Genomic DNA, 20,907 nt, shown 5'->3' with positions numbered 1-20,907 from the left:
CTCGCCCAAGATCACACACTCAGGAAATGAGGGAGCCAGGATTCAAGCCCAGGCAGTCTGGTTCCAGAGTCCATGCTCTTAATTAACCACTGTGCCATATTGCCTCTTTGGTTAAAACAAGGTAGAAAATAAAAAGTACACCAGTGTCTAATCATAGAATAGTTGGTATAGGGTGTGGTGAGTCAGGTGTGATGTCAGTGAGATCTGCCAGGCTGTGAATGACCAGCATGCTGTCACAGTGGCTCAGTCTCCTGGGTATGAGCACATTAATTGGATTATAACCGATGCCGTGATGGCGATGTGTGGGCTATGACAGAGAGTTCTTGGCTCTACACACACAGAATGTTTGTAAGGCAAATGAATTAAAAAGTGTATATATTTTCCAGGATAGCATATGTCCCACTTTATGTGCCATACCTTGGGTGCTAAAATGTCTATTTTTTCGAGTCATTCGCTTTTGGAGTTAAATTCTCCAAACTCTGGAAACCTTGTTCATACAGACAGTTCAGGTTCCAGACATAATAGATAATCAGTCTCTTGTAGAAGGTCATTAATGACCTTGTTGTAAGCAGTTTTCCTTGAATAACAGAGGTGGAAAGCCAGCTGCAGAAAGCTGAAAGGATTCGAATGGGAGAAAAGGGAGGAAGAATTCTTGATGAAGAATGTCTGTGGTAGGAGGCAGGGGACACAAGAGCTGTATGACTCTTGGTTGTGGTCAGAAAGGAGCTAATCAAAGTTAAAGGTTTAAAAACTGGCTTAAACCTGCACAGTGATCTGGGGTGTAGCCTTGGGAAGGTAGAGCCTTGGTGTCACAGGTGGTGAAGATCATTTTAGTCAAGGAGGTGAATGGTAAGGCTGGGGTCCTGAAGGGATCGTGTATACAGGCCTTGGTGTGGCTGGGTTGGTGAGAGTTTGGAGGAGAGAGGGGAACACTGTGATGATTGCCGGTGTTCTTAAACATGGCAACAAGCAAGAACTGGCCAGGTGGCAGTGACAAGGAAGAGTGTGTGAGAGGAGAGACTATGGAATCAGAGGACCTAAGTTTAAATCCTTCTAGCTTGGTGACCTTGAGCAAATTACTTAATTGTGCTAAGCATATTTCTTATCTGCACACTGGAGGTGATGATCGGACCTGAGAATTGCTGCGAGGATGAATGGGATGGTGTATGTGAAAATGTTTGGTACAACGTGTGACAAATAGCATGAATAGTTTGCTAGGAAGATGGTTCTTGTTCTTCACTTCTGCTACTGTGAGGTTTTCGTACAGCGAATTGGACACAAGAAGAATTAAAAGAACAGGTTTGTATTTCAAGGACTGACGGTGGTCTTGCTTAGGAAAAAAGAAGCTTTGTTTGTCCTAACAGGAGCGGGGTGATAGTGGTGAAGTGGAAAGGTGTAAGAAACGGTGTTCATGATGGTGCTGGTGAGGAGAGGGAAAGACGGCCGTTACATGGGCGAGAGTTAGAAGTACTACCATGCTGCATTTTTCAGTGATACTTAGGTTTTGTAGCTAATCTCTGATAGCTATAAATCTTTATTATTGAACTTTCTTCTGGAAAAAAGCCTTAGTCTGAAACTCCAGCCCTAATTTCCCTCTCCCCCCATTGAAATGCTTCTTTGTAAAACATAGTTAATATGTTTGAAAATACGAGGCTGTTGATAATATGAGGGCTTTTGCCTACCTTTGCAATCTAGCAGTGCTCTGTGGTGTGGTAGTTGTGAGAGTGAGAGATGCAGTGATTGTTAGGAGGATGGAAGTCTGGATGCGGCTGTGGGAAGTTGGGAGATTGACAGTCTCACCCAGGACCACCCCAGCTCTGCCTCTTTGTCCAAGACAGGAACGCACACGGAGGGATGGATAGCAGAATATGAACAGCCAGTGGAGTCAGGATTTACTTCTGGCCAGGAGGTTGAGAATATGGTAGAGTTTGTGTGTGATGAAATGGCATATTTTATAGGATGCAGTAAAAGCAGATGGTGTAGAAGGGCAGCGGTGGAAAGATGTCTTTTGTTCATTCAGCAAACGATTATTTGAGGGCTTACCATGTGCCAGGCACATAACAAAAGTGAGTAAAATGCCCTTAATTATCTCCCAGTTAAGGGAGACATGCAAACAGATAAATTCAGAGTAGAGATGGTGACTATGTGAGTCTAAGGAAGAAAAGAAAGATAAACTGATCACTTGAGGAGAGTTGGGGAAAGAATAGCAGACTGAGGATGAGAATCTTCCAGAGCTCAGTGTCCTTATTGATTATTTTGAGGAGGCCTAAGTTCCAAGGATTTTTCTAATATACCATAGAAGCCAGGAAAACTGCTTCTCATATTATCTCAAATGATTTAATTACTAATTTGGGTTTGTGTTATTTCCTTAGGATGGTACAGCATGGATGATTTTGCCCTGGGAGATTTCACTGTAGTAGATGATGCCTTGTTAGAAGATTGCCCTTATGTGGACGATTGTGTCCTTGCTCCTGAATTTATGTCCAACGATTGTGTTCGCGTGACTCAACTTTACTGCAATGGGGTGGTAAGATTTGTTGATTCTTTAACATTGTGTCTTCTTCTTCTTTTTTTTTTCTAATGTTTATTTCTTTATTTTGAGAGAGAGAGAGTGAGAGGAGGGGCAGAGAGAGAGGGACAAAGAGAATCCCAAGCAGGCTCGGTGATAACAGCCTGGGCCCGATGTGGGGCTGGATCTCAGGAACCGTGAGATCATGGCCTGGGGCGAAATCAAGAGTCGGATAGTTAACCAACTAAGCCACCGAGGTCCCCCTAACACTGTGTCTTCTTAAAGGTTTATCATTTTATTGAGGTATAATTGACCTAAAACATTGTATTAGTTTCCCATGTGTACAATATAATGACTTGAAATACGTACGTGTCGTGAAATTATCACCACAGTAAGTTTAGTTAAAACTACGTTCATTACTGTTCGTAGTTAAAGATCTTTTTTTATTCTGAGAACTTTTAATGTCTACTTTTTAAAGGTGTTTTGATTTAGAGCTATGGGAGTAAAGATGTTTTTGTGGTACACAAGTTTTTAAAATAATTTTTTTAATGTTTATTTTTGACAGAGAGAGAGAGAGAGAGAGAGAGAGAGAGCGCATGTGCGCACATATAAGTGGGCAAGGACAGAGAGAGAGGGAGACACAGAATCTGAAACAGGCTCCAGGCTTTGAGCTCTCAGCATAGAGCCCCATGCAGGGCTCAAACTCACGGACAGTGAGATCATGACCTGAGCTGAAGTTGGACGCTCAACCGACTGAGCCACCCAGGTGCCCCTGTGGTACACAAGTTTTACAGGAGGTACAAATGTGATTTCAGAAGGGAAAGTAAGCAGTGCCTCAACAAGAATGTACAATACCAGAGAATGAGTGATGAGGAAATATGGTTTTCTGACTGGAGATTAGAATGGTTCTCAAGAGAGAGCCGTAGATACAGACTCAGGGGAAATGAAACGCTTTGAAAAAAGGCTTAAAGGCTCACCACTGAGTAAAGATAGTGTAATCAAAGTGTATAAGTAAATGGGCACTGAAATTTGTTACTTTAGTACTGATAATCCTTACATTAAAAATTGAAAGCTGTATTTTTGCATTTCACCAGATACAAGTCAAAAGAATTTTTTTCTATTTAGGGGATGCAGTATAAAGATTTTACCCAAAGCGAGAGAAACTTAGGTGAGTAACTTGGTATTTTAATTTGTTAAAAGACTGTAATGGGAGGTTCATCCATTCGCATCAACATACCAGTCCTACATATCTGTCATTTTTATTTTTTGATCTATGTCTTTTTAAAACATTTTTAGCGTTTATTTATTTTTGAGAGACAGAGAGAGAGTGCAAAAACGGGAGGGGCAGAGAGAGAGAGACACAGAATCTGAAGCAGGCTCCAGGCTCCAAGCTGTCAGAACAGAGCCCGATGCAGGGCTCGAACCCACAAGCCGTGAGATTGTGACCTGAACCAAAGTCGGACAGTTAACTGACTGAGCCACCCAGGCACCTTGGTTTATGTTTTTGTTTGTTTGTTTGTTTTTTGCTCATTTGTTTTTTAATTTGGCTCCATGCCCAGCATAGAGCCCACTGTGGGTCTTGAACTCATGACCCTTAGATCAGGACCTGATCTGAAATCATGTCAGACATTTAACCAACTGAGCCACCCAGGTGCCCCGATTTATATATTTTTAGTTGAAGTATAGTTGGTATACAGTATTCTATTAGTTTCAGGTGTACAACATTTATATATATTAGGAAATGCTCACCATAATAGTTACCATATGTTACCATACAGAGTTATTACCTTGCTGATGATGACATCCCTCATCCTGTCTATACTTTACAGTCCTGTGATTTGTTTTATGACCGGAAGTTTTACCTCTTAATGCCCTTCACCTATCCTGCTCACCCCTTCTTTTTTACCTTTCCATATCTGTTGTAGCCTTTCCTTTATTAACAGTGTTGATTTATTTCAAAACGAGGCACAAAATATTAATTGGGTACTTTTTTCTAATTAAGAATTTGATATCTGCAATATGTGGTGTAGTAAACCAGTTTCTGTCCTGCAAGATTACTGTGATGCCATTAAAATACACATCTTCTGGCCACTTCTGTTTCAACGTCAGCACAGTTCTGTAATATCAAGGTTGCATCCTTGTGTGGAGGCTGGGTAAGTTACTACATGTTATTTGTTTTGTGTAAACAGTTGTAATCATGTTGCCCATTATTAAGGAACACCAAGTACAATGGAAGCCCTATTCTTATTCTTATGTCTTATTCTTAGATATTGTTCACCTTCACTGTAATGTAATAAGGTGGGAAAAGTTAATGCTTTGGATTTAGATATGATTGACTAATCATGGTAACGTAATGAATGGATATCTGAAGAGCATAGATGGTAGGTTTGAAACCTACCTAGGGAAAATTAATATGCTTGTTTATGAATAAGAGTATTGTTATGCAGAAGAGAGAAAAAAGTACAGAATTTTGTCCATTTAATAAATAACTTACTGTTACCTAGAGTGAAGAGAGAATTTTTTTCCAAATAGTTTAAATTGAGGTATAATGTAAAGTATAAAAGTCAGTGGATTTTTATATATAAGAACCTGATGTTTTAAAAATGAATTTGTATTTAAGCAATTCTCATGCTTCTGAGATAAGTTTGAAGAAATTACAACATCTAGAATTGATGGAAGATATTGTGGATTTGGCAAAGAAAGTTGTGGTAAGTGATAGAATCCCCCATATCTAAAGAATATAAATACTCATAGGGTGTCAGGGCCACGTTAGTAACTTATAGTGGCTAACAGGTTATGGTTTCAGTTTAGTTTAACATGACATTATTCTGCTACCCATGAGTTTGCTGTGTATTTGAGAGATTAGATGGACTGCTATTTTCATGGCTCTGACATGAATGATGCGATCCAGGACTATTCCTTGTCAGTAAAGAATAGAAACTGGAATTTGGCACAGATGAAAGTATGCTCCTGGTTCACAGGAACTTTTGTCGCTGAAAGTGACAAGGTTCTCTCTTATAAAATCATGCCACTGTCACTATCACCACAATAAATAGTACTACTTTGTGGTAAACTTTTATTATGCCGTATTTGAGGTAGTATCCCTGTACTGCACTGAGGGTTATTTTTTTTCCCTGTGAAAGCCATTTAGTAATTTTTCTTACTTCAGTTGGTTATGGAACCAAGCGTTTTTCTTGGTATTATTCTGATTGCAAACTTAAATAAAAGACATTCTGATATTTATTTCCTGCTGATAATCCTTTGCTATAACTTCTGTCAGCCAGTGTAGTTGCTTTTTTTTTTTAATGTTTATTTTTGAGAGCGAGAGAACATGAGCAGGAGAAGGGCAGAGAGAAGGGGGCAGAGGATCCCAAGCGGGCTTTACGCTGACAGCAGAAACCCTGATGAAGGGCTCAAACTCACAAACTGAGATCATGACCTGAGCTGAAGTCGGACACTTAACTGAGCCACCCAGGTGCGCCAGCCAATGTAGTTTTATAAAAAATTTGGTGTGGGGTGCCTGGGTGGCTCAGTTGGTTAAGCGTCTGACTCTTAGTTTCGGCTCAGGTCATGATCTCCTGGTTTCATGGGTTCCACCAGCTCAGAGCCTGCTTGGAATTCTCTCTTCCTCTTGCTCTCTGCCCCTACACCACTCATGCAGTCTGTCTCTCTTGGAATGAACTTTAAAATCCATACATCTAAAAGGTACACTGAGTCATTTTATTATTAGAAGCCAATTTAAGACTATTTCTTAATTCTTGTTTCAGGGTTCTTAGGAGGTAAATGGGGCATGAAAGTACTTGTAGGAAGTGGACTCTGAACACATAGCAGTATTCATGAAATGTAGGATTTTTTTTTGTTTTTTTTGTTTTTTTTGTCCACTGGAAAATTCAAGTGTAATTCATTGAATAAGGAAATAACTGTGGTTTTTTTGTTTTGTTTTGTTTTGCAGAACGATTCATTCTTTATTGGAGGCTTATTGAGAATTGGTTATAAAATAGAAAATGTAAGTGTTAGATATGGGAAGCAGGCACAACAACTGCCAGTAACTGGCAGTCATCTCACTGGTCATTGCCCATGGGTCGAGTTCACATGTTTAGTGTTTTACATGTAGTATTTGGTAGTATCGATTTCTATATTTTGCTTAAAAAATCTCCTTACTCTGGAGGTTTGCATCATTTTCATCATTTTCTTTCTCCTGTGTAAGTAGTATAATTTTGAGCTTCTTTTACAAGTTGATTCTTTTTTCTTTTTTAGATTATTTACCTTGCATATATTCTCCCAAATGAAATTACTAGGTCTCTAGTATGAACATTTTGGATATGTAATTACTAGATAATCTCCAGGTACAATAATCCAATTTTTAATGCTACTGGTAACATAATAAACATCTACCTGTTTCCCTTAAGCCTGATGCCAGCATCGATAACTCCACTACTTCTGAAGTCATTTCATATATGTGTATTTTTTTAATGTTTTTATTTATTTTTGAGAGGCAGAAAGAGAGCATGAGTGGGGAAGGGGCAGAGAGAGAGGGGGAGCCACAGAATCTGAAGCAGGCTCCAGGCTTCAGGCTCCAGGCTTCAAGCTGTCAACACAGAGCCAATTCGGGGCTCGAACCCACGAGCTGTGAGATTGTGACCTAAGCTAAAGTTGGACACTCGACTGACTGAGCCACCCAGGCGCCCATATATATATATGTGTGTGTGTGTGTGTGTATATATTATATATGTGTGTGTATATATATATGTGTATATATATTTGTGTGTGTATATATATGTATATATATATGTGTATATATATATGTATATATAGTTTGTTTTTATTTTTATTTTCTTTAATTTAATTTTGAAAGAGAGAGAGACAGAGTGCAAGTGGAGCAGGGCAGAGAGAGGGAAATACAGAATCTGAAGTAGGCTCCAGGCTCTGAGCTGTCAGCACAGAGCCTGATGTGGGGTTGAATTCACGAACCGTGAAATCATGACCTGAGCCAAAGTCAGACGCTTAGCTGACTGAGCTACCCAGGCATCCCTGAAGTCATTTTAGACCAGAAGTATGAATAACATTCTTGTGAACTCCTGACTCTTCATGAAGATCTTTGCACTGAATGCTCATTTGAGCAGTTGTGCTTTTCTCCTGTTGTTTATCTGCTTACTCTTCTCTGTTTGCCACAGACCATTTAAAATACCCAGTCCTGTGGTGCTGAGGGACTCCGTCAGTTAAGCGTCCAACTCTTGATCTCGGCTCAGGTCACGATCTCACAGTTCGTGAGCTCGAGCCCCATGTTGGGCTCTGTGCTGATAGTACGGAACCTGCTTGGGATTCTGTTTCTCCTTCTTTGTACCCCTCCCCCACTGTGCGTGTTCTCTCTCTCTCTCAAACTTAAAAAATTAAAAATTTTTTTGAATGTTTATTTTTGAGAGACAGAGCATGAGCGGGGTAGGGGCAGAGAGAGAGGGAGACACAGAATCTGAAGCAGGCTCCAGGCTCTGAGCTGTCAGCACAGAACCCAGTGTGGGGCTCGAACTCACAAACCATGAGATCATGACCTGAGCTGAAGTTGGGTGCTTAACCGACTGAGCCACCCAGGTGCCCTCCAAAAATGTTTTTAAAATACACAGTCCCTTTCATGAACCTTAATCTCTATACCTTTCACTTTGTGGTAAGGATGGAAGTCCTAGTTTAGATGAGATCTGAGACCCCTCACTCACCTTTTGTTATTGTACTTTAGTGCTACACAGAGCATCCTCTGGCCAGGTTGTAAACCTCAGCTTCCAGGTCTGTAATCATTGAAGCAGCATCCTGTTCTCTGAGGGTGGCCTGAGGTTACTTAAAGATGTAACGTGTGAGTCCATGTTATCTGTTAACTTACAAATCGGGGTCCAGCTGTTCTAAGTTGCATGCTAGTGTAATGAAAGTAGGAGATCGTGTAAGTTTTTATCAAGAATCTAAAATGCTATATGTTACATATATGGTGTCACATGTAAATTTAGAGTTAATACCCAAATCACATTCTTTATCCATCTTTTTGATACAGAAAATCTTGGCAATGGAAGAAGCTTTGAATTGGGTGAAATACACAGGTGATGTAACAATTCTACCTAAATTAGGAGCGGTTGACAATTGTTGGCCTATGTTAAGTATTTTCTTCACTGAATGTAAGTATACATGCATTAAATTGTTTCTTGACTCAGTTTTTAAAGGAATTATTCGGGAAATGGAATGTGTGGTTATTTATCTTAGGACTTTTTTTAATGTTTGTTTATTTTTAAGAGAGAGAGAGAAACACCGAGCACAAGCAGGGGAGGGGCAGAGAGAGAGGGAGACACAGAATCCAAAGCAAGACTCCAGGCTCAGCTGTCAGCACAGAGCCCAACATGGAGCTTGAACTCATGAACCGTGAGATAATGACCTGAACCACGTTAGGTCCTCAACCGACTGAGCCACCCAGGCATCCCTATCTTAGGATTTAAAAAAATGTTTTTGTCTTGTGAATAAGAGAAAAGCCTGAATAAGAGAACTTTAAGCTTATAGTTTTATTGTTCTGTACTTCCTGTCTTAATGTTTTTTATGACATCATACTTCTAAAAATCCTACCTAATGAATGTCATGTTATTATATATAATACCCAGAAAAAGAGATCACAACTGGCACTTTATGTATTCTCATTCAAAAGAGAAATAAGGGGGCACTTGGGTGGCTTAGTTGGTTAAGCATCTGACTTCGGCTCAGGTCATGATCTCACGGTTCCTGAGTTCAAGCCCCACATGGGGCTCTGTGCTGACAGCTCAGAACCTGGAGCCTGCTTCGAATTCTTTGTCTCCCTCTCTCTCTGCCTCTCCCTTGCTCATGCTCTGTCTCTCTCTCTCAAAAATAAAGATAAAAAAAAGAGAAATAAGAGCTGAGATTGTAATTTTCATTTCCCTGATGACTGTTAATCTTTTGTATGATGAAACTGCTTTATATATTTATTTACTTTGTGAAATATATTTCTCTAAATAATTTGAATGTTAGCAGTTTTTTTGTAGCATATCTTTTTTTTTTAATTAAAAAAATTTTTTTAATGTTTATTTTTGAGAGAGAGAGAGAGTGCGCGCGTGTGCACGTGAGCAGGGGTGGGGTAGTGAGAGAGGGAGACGCAGAATCTGAAGCAGGCTCCAGGCTCTGAGCTGTCAGTACAGAGCCCAGTGCGGGGCTGGAACTCCCGAACTGCGAGGTCCTGACCTGAGCTGAAGTTGGGCACTTACTGACTGAGCCACCCAGGTGCCCCTAGCTATAGGGATCTTGAAGCAGAAAATATTTGGCTCCTTAGTTGATGATGACTGGTAATTTGCCATCCCTACTGAGAAGAGGTCAAGTCTTATGCTGTTTAATGTAAGTGGTAGAGAGAAATTAAGCTTAAACATGAAGGCTGGGTTGATAGAGGTGGTTCTCCTCATTGTTCTGGAGGCCTTTAATTACAGGGTAGATTTTATGGTAAAAGTGGAGGAGCAGTATCACATCGGGCACCCATGTGGACTCGGTTCCAACGCTCTTTCTCTGTTCTCTTCTTTACAATAGCTGTCTTATGGTAGCTGCTGTTGTCCTTATTTTAGAAATAAGCAAACTAAGGCTTTGGGAGGTTAAGTGATATTTCTGCATTCTAGTGAGTAGTACGGCCTAGGTGAGAGGTCAAGATTCCCTAATTTCAAAGCCTAGGTTTTTATCCTGTAATCTTACTTTATCCCTTATTAATTACTTTATTTGGTGACCTTTCAGAATTCTTTCTTAAATCTTCGATTTTAGATACTTTTTTCACCTTGGAAATGTATGTGTTTGGTAGAGGCTTAACTACGATTTTGTTGGGATAAAATTACTATCCGTTAAAAAATATTTTTTATAGAATAGCTAAAAATATAGAAAATGAAGTCTTGGTATACTTTTAATATAAGTTTTGGTTATTACCTACTGTGTTTTAATTAGTTTATTAAATTTTTAAAAGAATGGTATTTCAAATAACATTTTAACATTTCATTCATGAGAGTCAGAATGTTAAATTAAGATATTTAAAATTATTTGTTACATTAAATACATTTTAGAGAGTTTTCCATGTTTTTGTTATTAGACATTTTTATTGAATATTGTGCCAGGTTCACCATACATGCTCAGTAACTTGAGTAATTATGGAACTGACTTGAGTAATTATGAGACCTGTTTGGAATATCATGACCGAACATTTATTTAAACTACAATTAGAACTAATGTAATAGTAAGTGCTTTTTTTTTAATGCTAGACATAAAACAGATGAGACTCACAGCAAGCAGTGAATCTAATAATGTGTTCTAAAACATTTTCAGTTGTGTATTTTCAGTTGTATTATTTGGTACATGTAAAATTACAACAAACATGTTATTTAGAAGGTATAATAATTAATTGACTTTATGGATTGACTTACATAACCTAAGTTTTAGAACATTAACAGTACCAATTTGTTTTCTCACTCTCTCCTAAAAATAAAATTTAGACAAGTATCACATAACTAAAGTCATAACAGAAAACTGCAATTTGCTTGAAGAATTTAAAACTCAAAATTGTGTGGAGTGTATAGAGGTGAGAATAAATATTTACTTGTAAGTATATTTTAAGATTTATCTGTTAGAACTTTTATTAACATTCAAAGGAAGTTCAAAAAAACTGTCAGCACACAACGAACTATAAAATTCATAAACAGGTTTGAGGGAAATTTTTAATAAATTTTAATTGGAATATTTATTTTTTTGGAACAGGCAAACAACATCTTGATCAGAATTTTCTAATGTTACACATATATTTTTAAAATATATATTTATATATTATTAAATTAAATTCACATAATGTTGAATAACATAAACATCAAATTGTACATATTTTAAGAGTTAATTATAAACTGAAATTTGATTTTTTTAAATTGAAAGGCTTTTACTTAGTTGAGGAAGTATGATTTTCTCTGGTATAGCTTTATTAAGATGTAATTCACATGCCATAGAATTTAATCATAGGAAATACAATTTTTTTTTTATTTAAAGATTTTATTTTTAAGTAATCTCTGCACCCAGTGTGGGGCTCAAACTTAAACCCTGAAATCAAGAGTCACATGCTGTACCAACTGAGCCAGCTGGGTGCTCAAGTTAAATAAGATTCAACTAAATTTTTAAAGAAGGATTTAGGAAAATATTTAATGTTCTATTTAATTCACTAATTAAAGCCATTTATGTGATCCAGTTTATTTTACTCTGTTTATTCTGAAACTGTAAGTATTTGAAGTGAAAAGTTTCAGTTGCATCTGTAGCATCTTCGATTTCACATTCTTACTAATTTTGCTGCTTCGTTTTTTGGCAATTAATCTATTCAACTTTGCCTATATGTTACTGATTTATATATTGGGGTTTTTTTTGGCACTTAGGTTATTGAATAATACCACATTTTCTTTTTTTTTAAGTTTATTTATTTTGAGAGAGAAAGAGTGCGTGCACGCTAGCACGCAAGCAGGGGAGGGGCAGAGAGAGGGAGAAAGAGAATTGCAAGCAGGCTCTGTACTGTCAGCACAGAGCCTTACATGGAGCTTGAACTCACGGAATTGTGAGATCATGACTTGAGCTGAAATCAAGAGTTGGATACTCAACTGACTGAGCCGCCCAGGTGCCCCTAAATAATATCACATTTTCTAACTCTTGCATCTACTTTTTTCCCTGCTGTGTGGCAGGCCCAGTAGGTATATTTAAAAGTGGGCCTGCCAAATACTATACACAAGGGGATTAATTATTAGTAGTTATTCATAATGTGGTTTTACTTTTTAATATTCCTTTAACAAAGTTAGCATTGAATCGTCAGAGACTGGTTTCTTTAAGTATATATACCAACATATTGGGTATTGCGTTCCCCTTTTCCACATAAATAATACCCCAGGTTATTTCTGTTGTCAATGACAAAAACCTAGAACTATTTTTCCTAGATAGTGGGTTCTTGATTGCCTTTGCATTTAATTTATGAGTCTTCTTTCACCTTGGTTTCTCAGCAAGGAGAACTAATGAAAATGAAAGGAAATGAAGAGTTTTCAAAACAAAGATTTGATATAGCTATTATCTATTACACCAGAGCCATTGAATATAGGTAAGAGCAAAATAGAACGAGATCCTTTTTGTGTGGCAGATCAAGTTAGAATGCTAGTCAGGAGAAATAAAAACAAGGCAAGGAATTAGAGAGTAATTTCAGTTTGCCAAGTGGAATAGATGTTCTCGCCCTTAGGCGCCAGAAGTATTAGGGGTGGCCTGGGTCGATGAACTTAACCAAGCAGTAGAATTCAAGCAAGTCAGGCAGGATTGTGAATATTACTTCTACCCTACCCCATTTTCTCTCAAGCTTTCCAGTATAGGGTCATCTGTTTTTTTCTTGTTCTCATTTTGCCTTTAGCTGATATCTTCCAGATTGTTAACTGATCAAAAAGGGTTAGTTACTAATACTTAAGATTCCCATTAAAAATTCCCATTTGGGAAGTTTTGCTTCTTAAGAGGGAACTTTTAAAGGATAATAGTTGGGATTGTTGAGAGAAGGTGTGTATTTTTCTACCTCATCTTCTGTTTGCTCAGCTGCTAGAATTTTGTAGCATTCCTGCATGTGTAACTCATATTTGGTTCCTACTGACATATTAGCTGGGCCACCTAGTATTGTAGCAGCCTTTGGAGGATGTGTTGTAGACAGCTACTCTCTTTCGTGCCTTGCCCATCTCCATGGGGAATGAGTGACTCAAGGTAGCACACCACACCTGGAAGGCGGCTGCTCTGCTCTGAGGAAAGAAACAGATAAAACTAGAAAGGATAAAATGTGAAATGAAGCTGTTTAAAGTATTGTTGTAGTTTAAAGACTTTCAGAGTTCTTTGTCAAAGCGGTATAGTCCTGACTTATGTGAGTATAATTCTGTCCTTTGTACCTATGCCACACTTGTGGTTTGCGAACTTTTTATTATGCCTTATTTTATCTTGACGGCATCCCTATGAGCTAGGCAGAAATAGTAGAACATTTTGAATACAGGGAAATATAGATTGATTTGAATAAAGTTACTATGGTAGGAAGTGAAGGAACCAGGACTTAGCCAATTAGGTCTCCAAATCCTATATTCCTTCTGCTCTGCCACATAGATGTAAAGGTTTTGAGAAGTTTTTCATGCCTTATGTTTTCTGTGTGCTTTTTATTTGTTTTGTATGTAATGTACTTTCCTGACTAAACATTATTTCTTTTAAAGACCTGAAAATCACCTTCTTTATGGTAACCGAGCTCTTTGTTTTCTTCGCACTGGACAGTTTAGGTAAGTTGGTTAGAGTACCCCGGTCACTGAGCTATTATGCTAAACTACCCATTTTTGAGAAATATTTCTGTTTTGCAGGTAGACAAGAAAATCCTTCAGTAGTTTTGGCAGAAATAGTTAAATGGTTAAAGGGGCTCTATAGGCTTTATGTAGAACAACAATGACAGCAGCAGCTGTTGATTGAATGGATAACATGTATGCTTTTTTCAGTACTTTTACATGTGTTTCTTAATTCTCATAACACACTTAATAGGTAATGTTATTCTCCACGTTGAAATTTGGGGGGGCTCATACTATTAGTAAGTAGTGATGTCAGGATTTGAACACAGATCTTATCTGATGGTATCAAAGTTTGTGTTTATAGTATCTATGTTACTCCCCCCCTTTTTTTTAAGTTTATTTATTTTGAGAGAGAAAGCACGAGTGGGAGAGGGGCAGAGAGAGTGAGAGAGAATCCCAGGTGTTCCTGTGTTACCTCCTTTTGCTCCTTTAATTGATCTTTATAATTCTGGAAGGATTTTTGCTGTTTCTTTCCTATATCTTGATATAAAAAATTAAGTAAATCTCACTTATAAGTGAAAGAAAGAAAAGATATTTACTGGTTTAGCTATGAGACTTGAATTATGATTAATGTAATTCAGTCTTAGTTTCTTATGTTGCATTGAGATTTTATGTATTAGTTGAGAAAGATTGTTGACACTGTGCCATGATTTTGTTGTTCCTCAATTAAAAATTTTTAGGATAATATCACAAGCATTAGTAGTGAACAGTATATGCTATTACATTTAGTTATATCCTGCCATACTGTAAGATGGGCTTAGAGTGGCTGCAGGAATATATGCACTCAGTAGAAGAATATTACAAGCACAACAAGACAAACTAAAAAGCCAGTTTAGAGCTGGGGATCCTCAGAGTAAAGCTGCATAGGCATAAAGTCCTGTGAAGTTATTAGTTATAATTCATATTTGTGTTTGACCTTTCTATTGCCAAAATAAAAGGAGAAAACCTGACAAGTTACATGAGATTTTTCACTGTTCATGAAGAAGGAGGACAGAAGTTGTTCGGGTGAAACAATTTTCCTGATGTTTAGTTCTGGAAGAAATGTCTTAGATGGCTTACAAGTAACTTGAATTGAGTGATGGACAAGAAAGAACCTCCACAACTTTTCTGTGAAAGCAGAAAACTCTGAAAGTGCAGTTTTGGGTTTCACAATTTTTTTGTGGCGTTTTCTGATGAAAGCAGAAAGTTTGATACCACTGATTTTTTAGTTAAAGTGCTTACATTGGGATGCGGGAGGGTGGGAGTGGGGAAGAGAGTATGTTCCAAGTATGTAGCTTTTAAAAATAACATGTGTTTTTCTTTTATTATAAACAGAACACATTCTCATGGTAGAAAATTTGGAAAATACGAGAGTTTAAAAAGAAGAAAATAAAAATCACCAGTAATCCAACCACCTCGGAGAATACCGCTGTATTAACGTTATGCAGCTTTTAGATGGCTTAAGCCGTGGATAAACCGAGGCTATCTAGACTAGAGGAATGGATGGGCTTGACACAGTCTTCCATCAATACCACTGTCCTCAACTGGTTCTGACAAGAAATGAGCTACAAATGTCCTTAGTTATTGCGTCTGGCTAGGTCCAGAATTGCAGATATCCTATGCTGTTTGATGGTGAATCTGTGTGCTTTCAAGATGAATAGGTTGGCAACTTGGCTAGCCTCTTGTGAAAATCGAAATGTTGATTGGGCAAAAGGTCATCCGCTCTGCATAGGGGAGCTCCGAGAGCTGAGAGGCCAGCCAGGGGGTTTCTGCCCTCTTTCAAGAGTGTTGAATGCTAGACATTCAAGGAGGATCCTCTTAAAACTGTGCTGCAGACGAGGTGCATCAAAGTAGAAATACAGAAGCCAGGTAGCCTGGTGAGGTAAAGGTTAAAAGCAGGGTTGTGTGTCCATCCTTGTACTGACTTCCTGATGGTCTAGCTTGTGGTTCGACACCATCGAAGTTTTCACTAGAGTCAGGTCAGCAGCATTTCCTTCTTAGGTGATCACCAATATGTATTGGATGCCAATGTAATGTCAGAAATATTGTGCCACACGGGTTTGTTGGTGTTTCCCACCTTCTCACACATTGTTTACATGACTTGCTCAGTAACCTATAGGGATGTTTTCTGAGTCCACAGTACGTTTCATTCCTGATTAAGTGAGTAGATAGTGTAGATAGTGTGACTTCAGGAAGGAACACGTTGCCAGTGATTCACTCGTGTCATTGACAGCAGAAAGACCCATGCCCTTTAGCTGAGTTACCGTGGTTGAGATGTTTTGAAGGTCTCACATCTGAGGTTTGGTAGATCTGTCATGGGAATCTGGCTGAGCAGCTGTGGGACACCTGAGGGTAAAGCCTCCAGCCACCCCCCCCCCCCCCCCGCCCCCGGCACTGTTCTGAGCACTTTACACACACAAGCTCAACAACCCTCCACGACCCCGTGAGGTGGTTGCTCCTGACTCTTTTTAGATGAGGAAACAGGAATGGGGAGGTCGAGTAAAGTGTTCTCAGATACTAGGTGGGTGTGATGGAGCCAGAATTTAAACCCAGACAGCCTGGATGCAGGGTCTCTACTACTAATCCCCATGGATGGGTGATGGTAGAATCAAAGGGTAATGTGAAAGCTGAAAAGAAAATTAAAAATAAATGCTTCAAATAGTCAATAAACATTAATATCCTTATAGGACATGCTGATTACAAACCGTGAGTCTTTTTTTCATGTCCATCAGATTGGCAAAAATTTTTAAAGCTTCATAATACCAAGTGTTTGAGAGGATGTGGAACAAAGGAAACTTGCGTACTCCGCCGGAGAAAATGTAAATTGGTGCAATCACTTTGGACAGCAATTTGGCAAGGTGAAGATGTGCATACTCTGCAGCCCACTTCTAGGCTCATATCCTCCAAACTCAGACGTGTCCCCAAGAAGATACGTGCAAGCCTTCACGATAGCATTGTTTGTAAGAGTAAAGGAATGGAAACAACTCAAATGTCCATCAGTGGGGAATGGATAAACAAATGATGGTATATTCATACAATGGAATCTTATGTAGCAGTTAAAATGATGACAATGCTGAGTGAAAAAGCAAGTTGCAGAATGATTGGTATGATGCCATTTATATAATGTTCAAAATATGCAAAATGACTTACATATCCACAATTAATACATAGTGTGTATTAAAACTTTTTAAAATGCATGGGCATGTTAAACACTAGGGGAGTGGCTGTCTCCTGGGGAGGGAAGGAGGGAAAAGGATCGGAGATAAGAAAGATGATACACAGTGGATGTCAACTGTAACAAAGTTCTGCAAAAAGATCTGAAGTGAATGTGGCAAAATGTTAAGATCTTGCTAAGCTGGTACATGGGTGTTGACTATATTAATGTTATTCTTTGTATTTTTATGTATACTTGAAATATGTGATAAAAAGTGATACAGTGAAATTGAAAATGCACATGATAAGATGAAAAAAGAAAAAAGCAGCATTCCCTAAACATCAAGGATAAAATAAGTGAAAAGTAATCTTGAAAGAAGAGAAATAATAAGTATTTTAAGACCAGAGGTGGGGAGCCGGATGTGAGGTGTGTGGGGAAAATGCTTCATTCAGAAATGGTCAAAGTGGTGGTGGTGTGGTTTTAATGCCAGATAGTCACAGTTTGTAAATCAGGGCACCTTTGGGTGAGTGTAGGTGAGGCCAAGAGCCCACCTGAACTCTTCCCATTCATCAGACACGTGCACCTCCAGGTCTGCAGATGTCGCACTTGGGGAATCCTTGGAACGGGATTGGGGTGAGGGGGGTGGTGTGTGTGGAAATACTCTATCTCCTGCTACAGCATCTGCTGAATACTTCAGGCTCAGGACTGTGCAGTGTACCCCAAAATGCCTGGTGTGGCTGAGATGTCCTTTTATTCATGTGTTCCAGAAGTTTACTTTTCAAATATGATTTGGCAGTTACAGAGCATTATAGAGTGATAGTTTTTTTTTTAATGTTTTTTATTTTTGAGAGAGAGAGAGCATGAGCAGGGGAGGGGCAGGGAGAGAGGGAGACACAGAATCTGAAGCAGCTCCGGGCTCTGAGCTGTCGGCACAGAGCCCAACGCGGGGCTCGAACTCACAGACTGTGAGATCATGACCTGGGCTGAAGTCGGATGCTTAACCAACTGAGCCACCCAGGTGCCCCTAGAGTGGTAGTTTTAATTGAAGTAATCAGCTGTTTTTAGTTTAAAGGAGAATCTAGAAAAAGCAATTAGACATATCTATGGCTTCTGTAGTTATGGTACTTAAGCGAGGTATGTGATTAGGCTGTGCCTCCCTACTGTTTCATTCCTTCTGGTACTCACATGTGGAAATCTGCATTCTTTGATGGGATGTGATAAACTGTGTAAGGGGAAATGTAATTGGAGAAAGGGAAAGTTTAGCCTTGGATGTTTTTTTTTAATTTACTTTGGAAAATTATTGAGCTTTAAACTTGGTATTTACTTTGACCTTCACTATTTAATTACCCATCATAATACGTTCTCTTCTTTTAGATCCAACTTGTGATTAATAGCAGGAAGATAGACTTTAAATGACTTCTGTTTTTTTGTTTTTGTTTCTTTGGTGTCTTTCTGAATTTCTCTGAGGCCAGAGGCATAAATCAAGTCAATTGTATGTTCCTGCGAGAACTTAAAAAAATCCTAGTGTGTGGTGCTTGACTGGCTCAGTCAGTAGAGCACGTGTGACTCTTGAACTCTTGATCTTGGGGTCATGAGTTTGAGCCTCACATTGGGCCTAGAGCCTGTTTAAAAAAATCCTAGTGTGTGTGGGGAATGTCACTGTGAGTGTTTTGGTTTGGTGAATTTTTGCTCATGCTGCTCTCTTTCTTTTGCGGGCTCTTTATTTTTACAAGCTGCTGAATTTACTTTTGAAGCTTTTGAATTTATTTTTTCAGTCTTCTTTGTGCTTTTAAAAAGCAGTAATGCACATCATAAGAAGTTAAGAGTACAAAAGAATGAACTGAAAACTCTTGCCAAGCTCAGACCCCTGCCCTAATTCATCTTTTCAGATCCTTAGGTGTTTCCATAACGTCTTATGCCTATATAAGCGCTTATTATGTTGAATCAAATGCAGTTGCCATTTTTATAAGTCAGAATATAGGCAGTTTCGTTTGGTTCAATGTAATGTTCATAGGTGTGTGTGTGTGTGTGTGTGTGTGTTAAAATATATTCCTTGTGTGTGTGTTAAAATATATATATTTTAACATAGGAGCATGCTCTACACACTGTTGCACTTTTTTCCACCTAATACTTAAATCTTGGAGCTTGTTGCATGTCAGTGTATATAGAGATACACCCTTGTTTATGTTCATGGCTCCATAGCCTTTTACAAAATGGATTACTCATGCTTTGGTTAGTTTGTATTAGAATATAAATTATTTCTAGTTAAAAATATTACAGCTCTGTAATGATTATCCTTTTACTTATATTCTGCACTCAGGTACAAGTGTATCTGTAGAGAAATTGCTGATTGCTTTTACTTGGATGAAAGAGTTTATATAATTTTAATTCCAGATGATAACTTTTGATATTATAGTGTATGTGTTTATTCAGTTGATGGTTATCAGTCACTGCTTATTTGGCAGTGAATGACCATTACATCTGAATCCTGCTTTTGTCGCTTCGTTGTAAGATCTGTGAACTTGAGGAGGAGTATTACTATTTCTTTGTTGGTCTGGTCAGTCCCTGATAGTGATGACTTATAATAGGGAATGAAAAAAGTGATAATCCTTTTATGTCTTGCAAAGTCCTTACATATATTGTGATTTGAGAGAGTCAGTAAATAGCATCCCCTGTCCCTCCCAAGTCCAGAATCAGTTAAGAGATGGAAACAGAAGACAGGCAAATGGTGATCCAGTCTTACCTCTAATGCTGATCCAGTTTTTAGAGAACAGAGCTTTATCAGGATAGTCTCATAGCTAAGTGACTTATTCATCCATGATCACAGACAGAACTGGCTACAGCGACCTTTATGAACTTTAAGCTTGGAGGAAAAGGGAATCTGGTGTTATGATGGTGTTCAGTAGAAGATTCCAAAGAGAAAAAGAAGAGGCTACGCCACTATGATTTGTGCCCCTCCCCCTCCACTAGGTAGTTATTATTCATCCTCCGGGGAAAAGTTAGGGGTGGGGAAGGAGATAGCTCAGAAATGGTTCATCTAGCAAATCCACATGGAAGCTAGAGGAGGGGACAATACGTATTTATTCCTAACATTTTAAGGCAAAATGTAGTACGTCATATATGAAGAAATAGGTGAAGGGGCTGGAGAGAGAACACTTTGCCATGTAACAGGTATTCAGTTGGATCATCTAGGCTAGAACTCTCTCTTACCTTACCCTGTGTTCAGTACTCTCACCATGTCACACAGTCTTTAAGAGTAAGTAGCCATTTGCATTTCTTGTTTCCTGTTTTCAGAGATGTATTGTTCAGGGTATTGTTGTTCCTAAAGGCATACCTGCTCTCCAGAGTGTTTAGGTTTCAGGCTGTACTGGGTTGGATGAGCAGTAACCCCATGTAATTTACTATGCCCAGTTTGTTTTAGTAGGAGGATGTGGTCATGTGCTAGTAAATGTGAAAATGTTAGTGTTTTTATATATTTATATACACAGGCACTAATGAATATAGTATTTACAACGTGATTGTAATATAGTACTATGGTTGTAGTATTGTATATTATATTAATTATAATAACAGTAACATTCAACATTGATTCAGCCAGTATGATGGGAGTTCTGCTTTTAGCTCTGTCAGAAATGGGCAAAAACGGACATAGTTCCCACTGTATTCTAGACGGTGGGCCAATGGTGGGAGGGAGGATGTTGTATTCATGTTATTAGTAGTGTGCCGGGTGGCCTGAATACAGAGGAGGAGGGGAGTGGTGGTCAGGGGCGAGACCAGGGAGGGTCTTGTAGGCTTCATTAAGACTGTTGGCCTTTAAGAACATCAAGAAGTGAGTAAAAGATTTTAAATTGAGGGGAGATGGCACGATTAATACCTTAAAAAGA

At 38.6% G+C, this 20,907-nt stretch overlaps 1 protein-coding gene across 10 annotated transcripts in view; it reads left to right on the top strand.

The window, feature by feature from the left end:
• Positions 1-20,907, top strand: part of TTC3 (tetratricopeptide repeat domain 3) — a 128,687-nt gene that overhangs the window by 10,646 nt on the left and 97,134 nt on the right. For 6 of the 10 annotated variants that reach the window (XM_060640850.3, XM_060640853.3, XM_060640851.3 and 3 more), the window contains exons 2-10: positions 2,373-2,527; positions 3,635-3,677; positions 4,512-4,662; positions 5,130-5,217; positions 6,462-6,515; positions 8,547-8,667; positions 11,014-11,099; positions 12,544-12,638; positions 13,768-13,830. The exons of 2 other annotated variants lie outside the window; for them this stretch is intronic. In XM_060640850.3, the coding sequence (XP_060496833.3) occupies positions 2,384-2,527; positions 3,635-3,677; positions 4,512-4,662; positions 5,130-5,217; positions 6,462-6,515; positions 8,547-8,667; positions 11,014-11,099; positions 12,544-12,638; positions 13,768-13,830 (845 nt within the window). In that variant the 5' untranslated portion in view covers positions 2,373-2,383. Of the gene's footprint in view, positions 1-2,372; positions 2,528-3,634; positions 3,678-4,511; positions 4,663-5,129; positions 5,218-6,461; positions 6,516-8,546; positions 8,668-11,013; positions 11,100-12,543; positions 12,639-13,767; positions 13,831-15,273; positions 16,728-20,907 lie in introns of those variants that run through there. 2 more of the 10 variants (XM_060640852.3, XM_060640859.3) reach the window with 2 other exon arrangements.

This window comes from Panthera onca, chromosome C2 (assembly GCF_046562875.1).
Source record: "Panthera onca isolate mPanOnc1 chromosome C2, mPanOnc1 haplotype 2, whole genome shotgun sequence".
NCBI classification, from domain to species: Eukaryota; Metazoa; Chordata; class Mammalia; order Carnivora; family Felidae; genus Panthera; species Panthera onca.
Note: the sequence above shows the minus strand (reverse complement) of the source record. Positions and strands in the feature narration are given on the sequence as shown.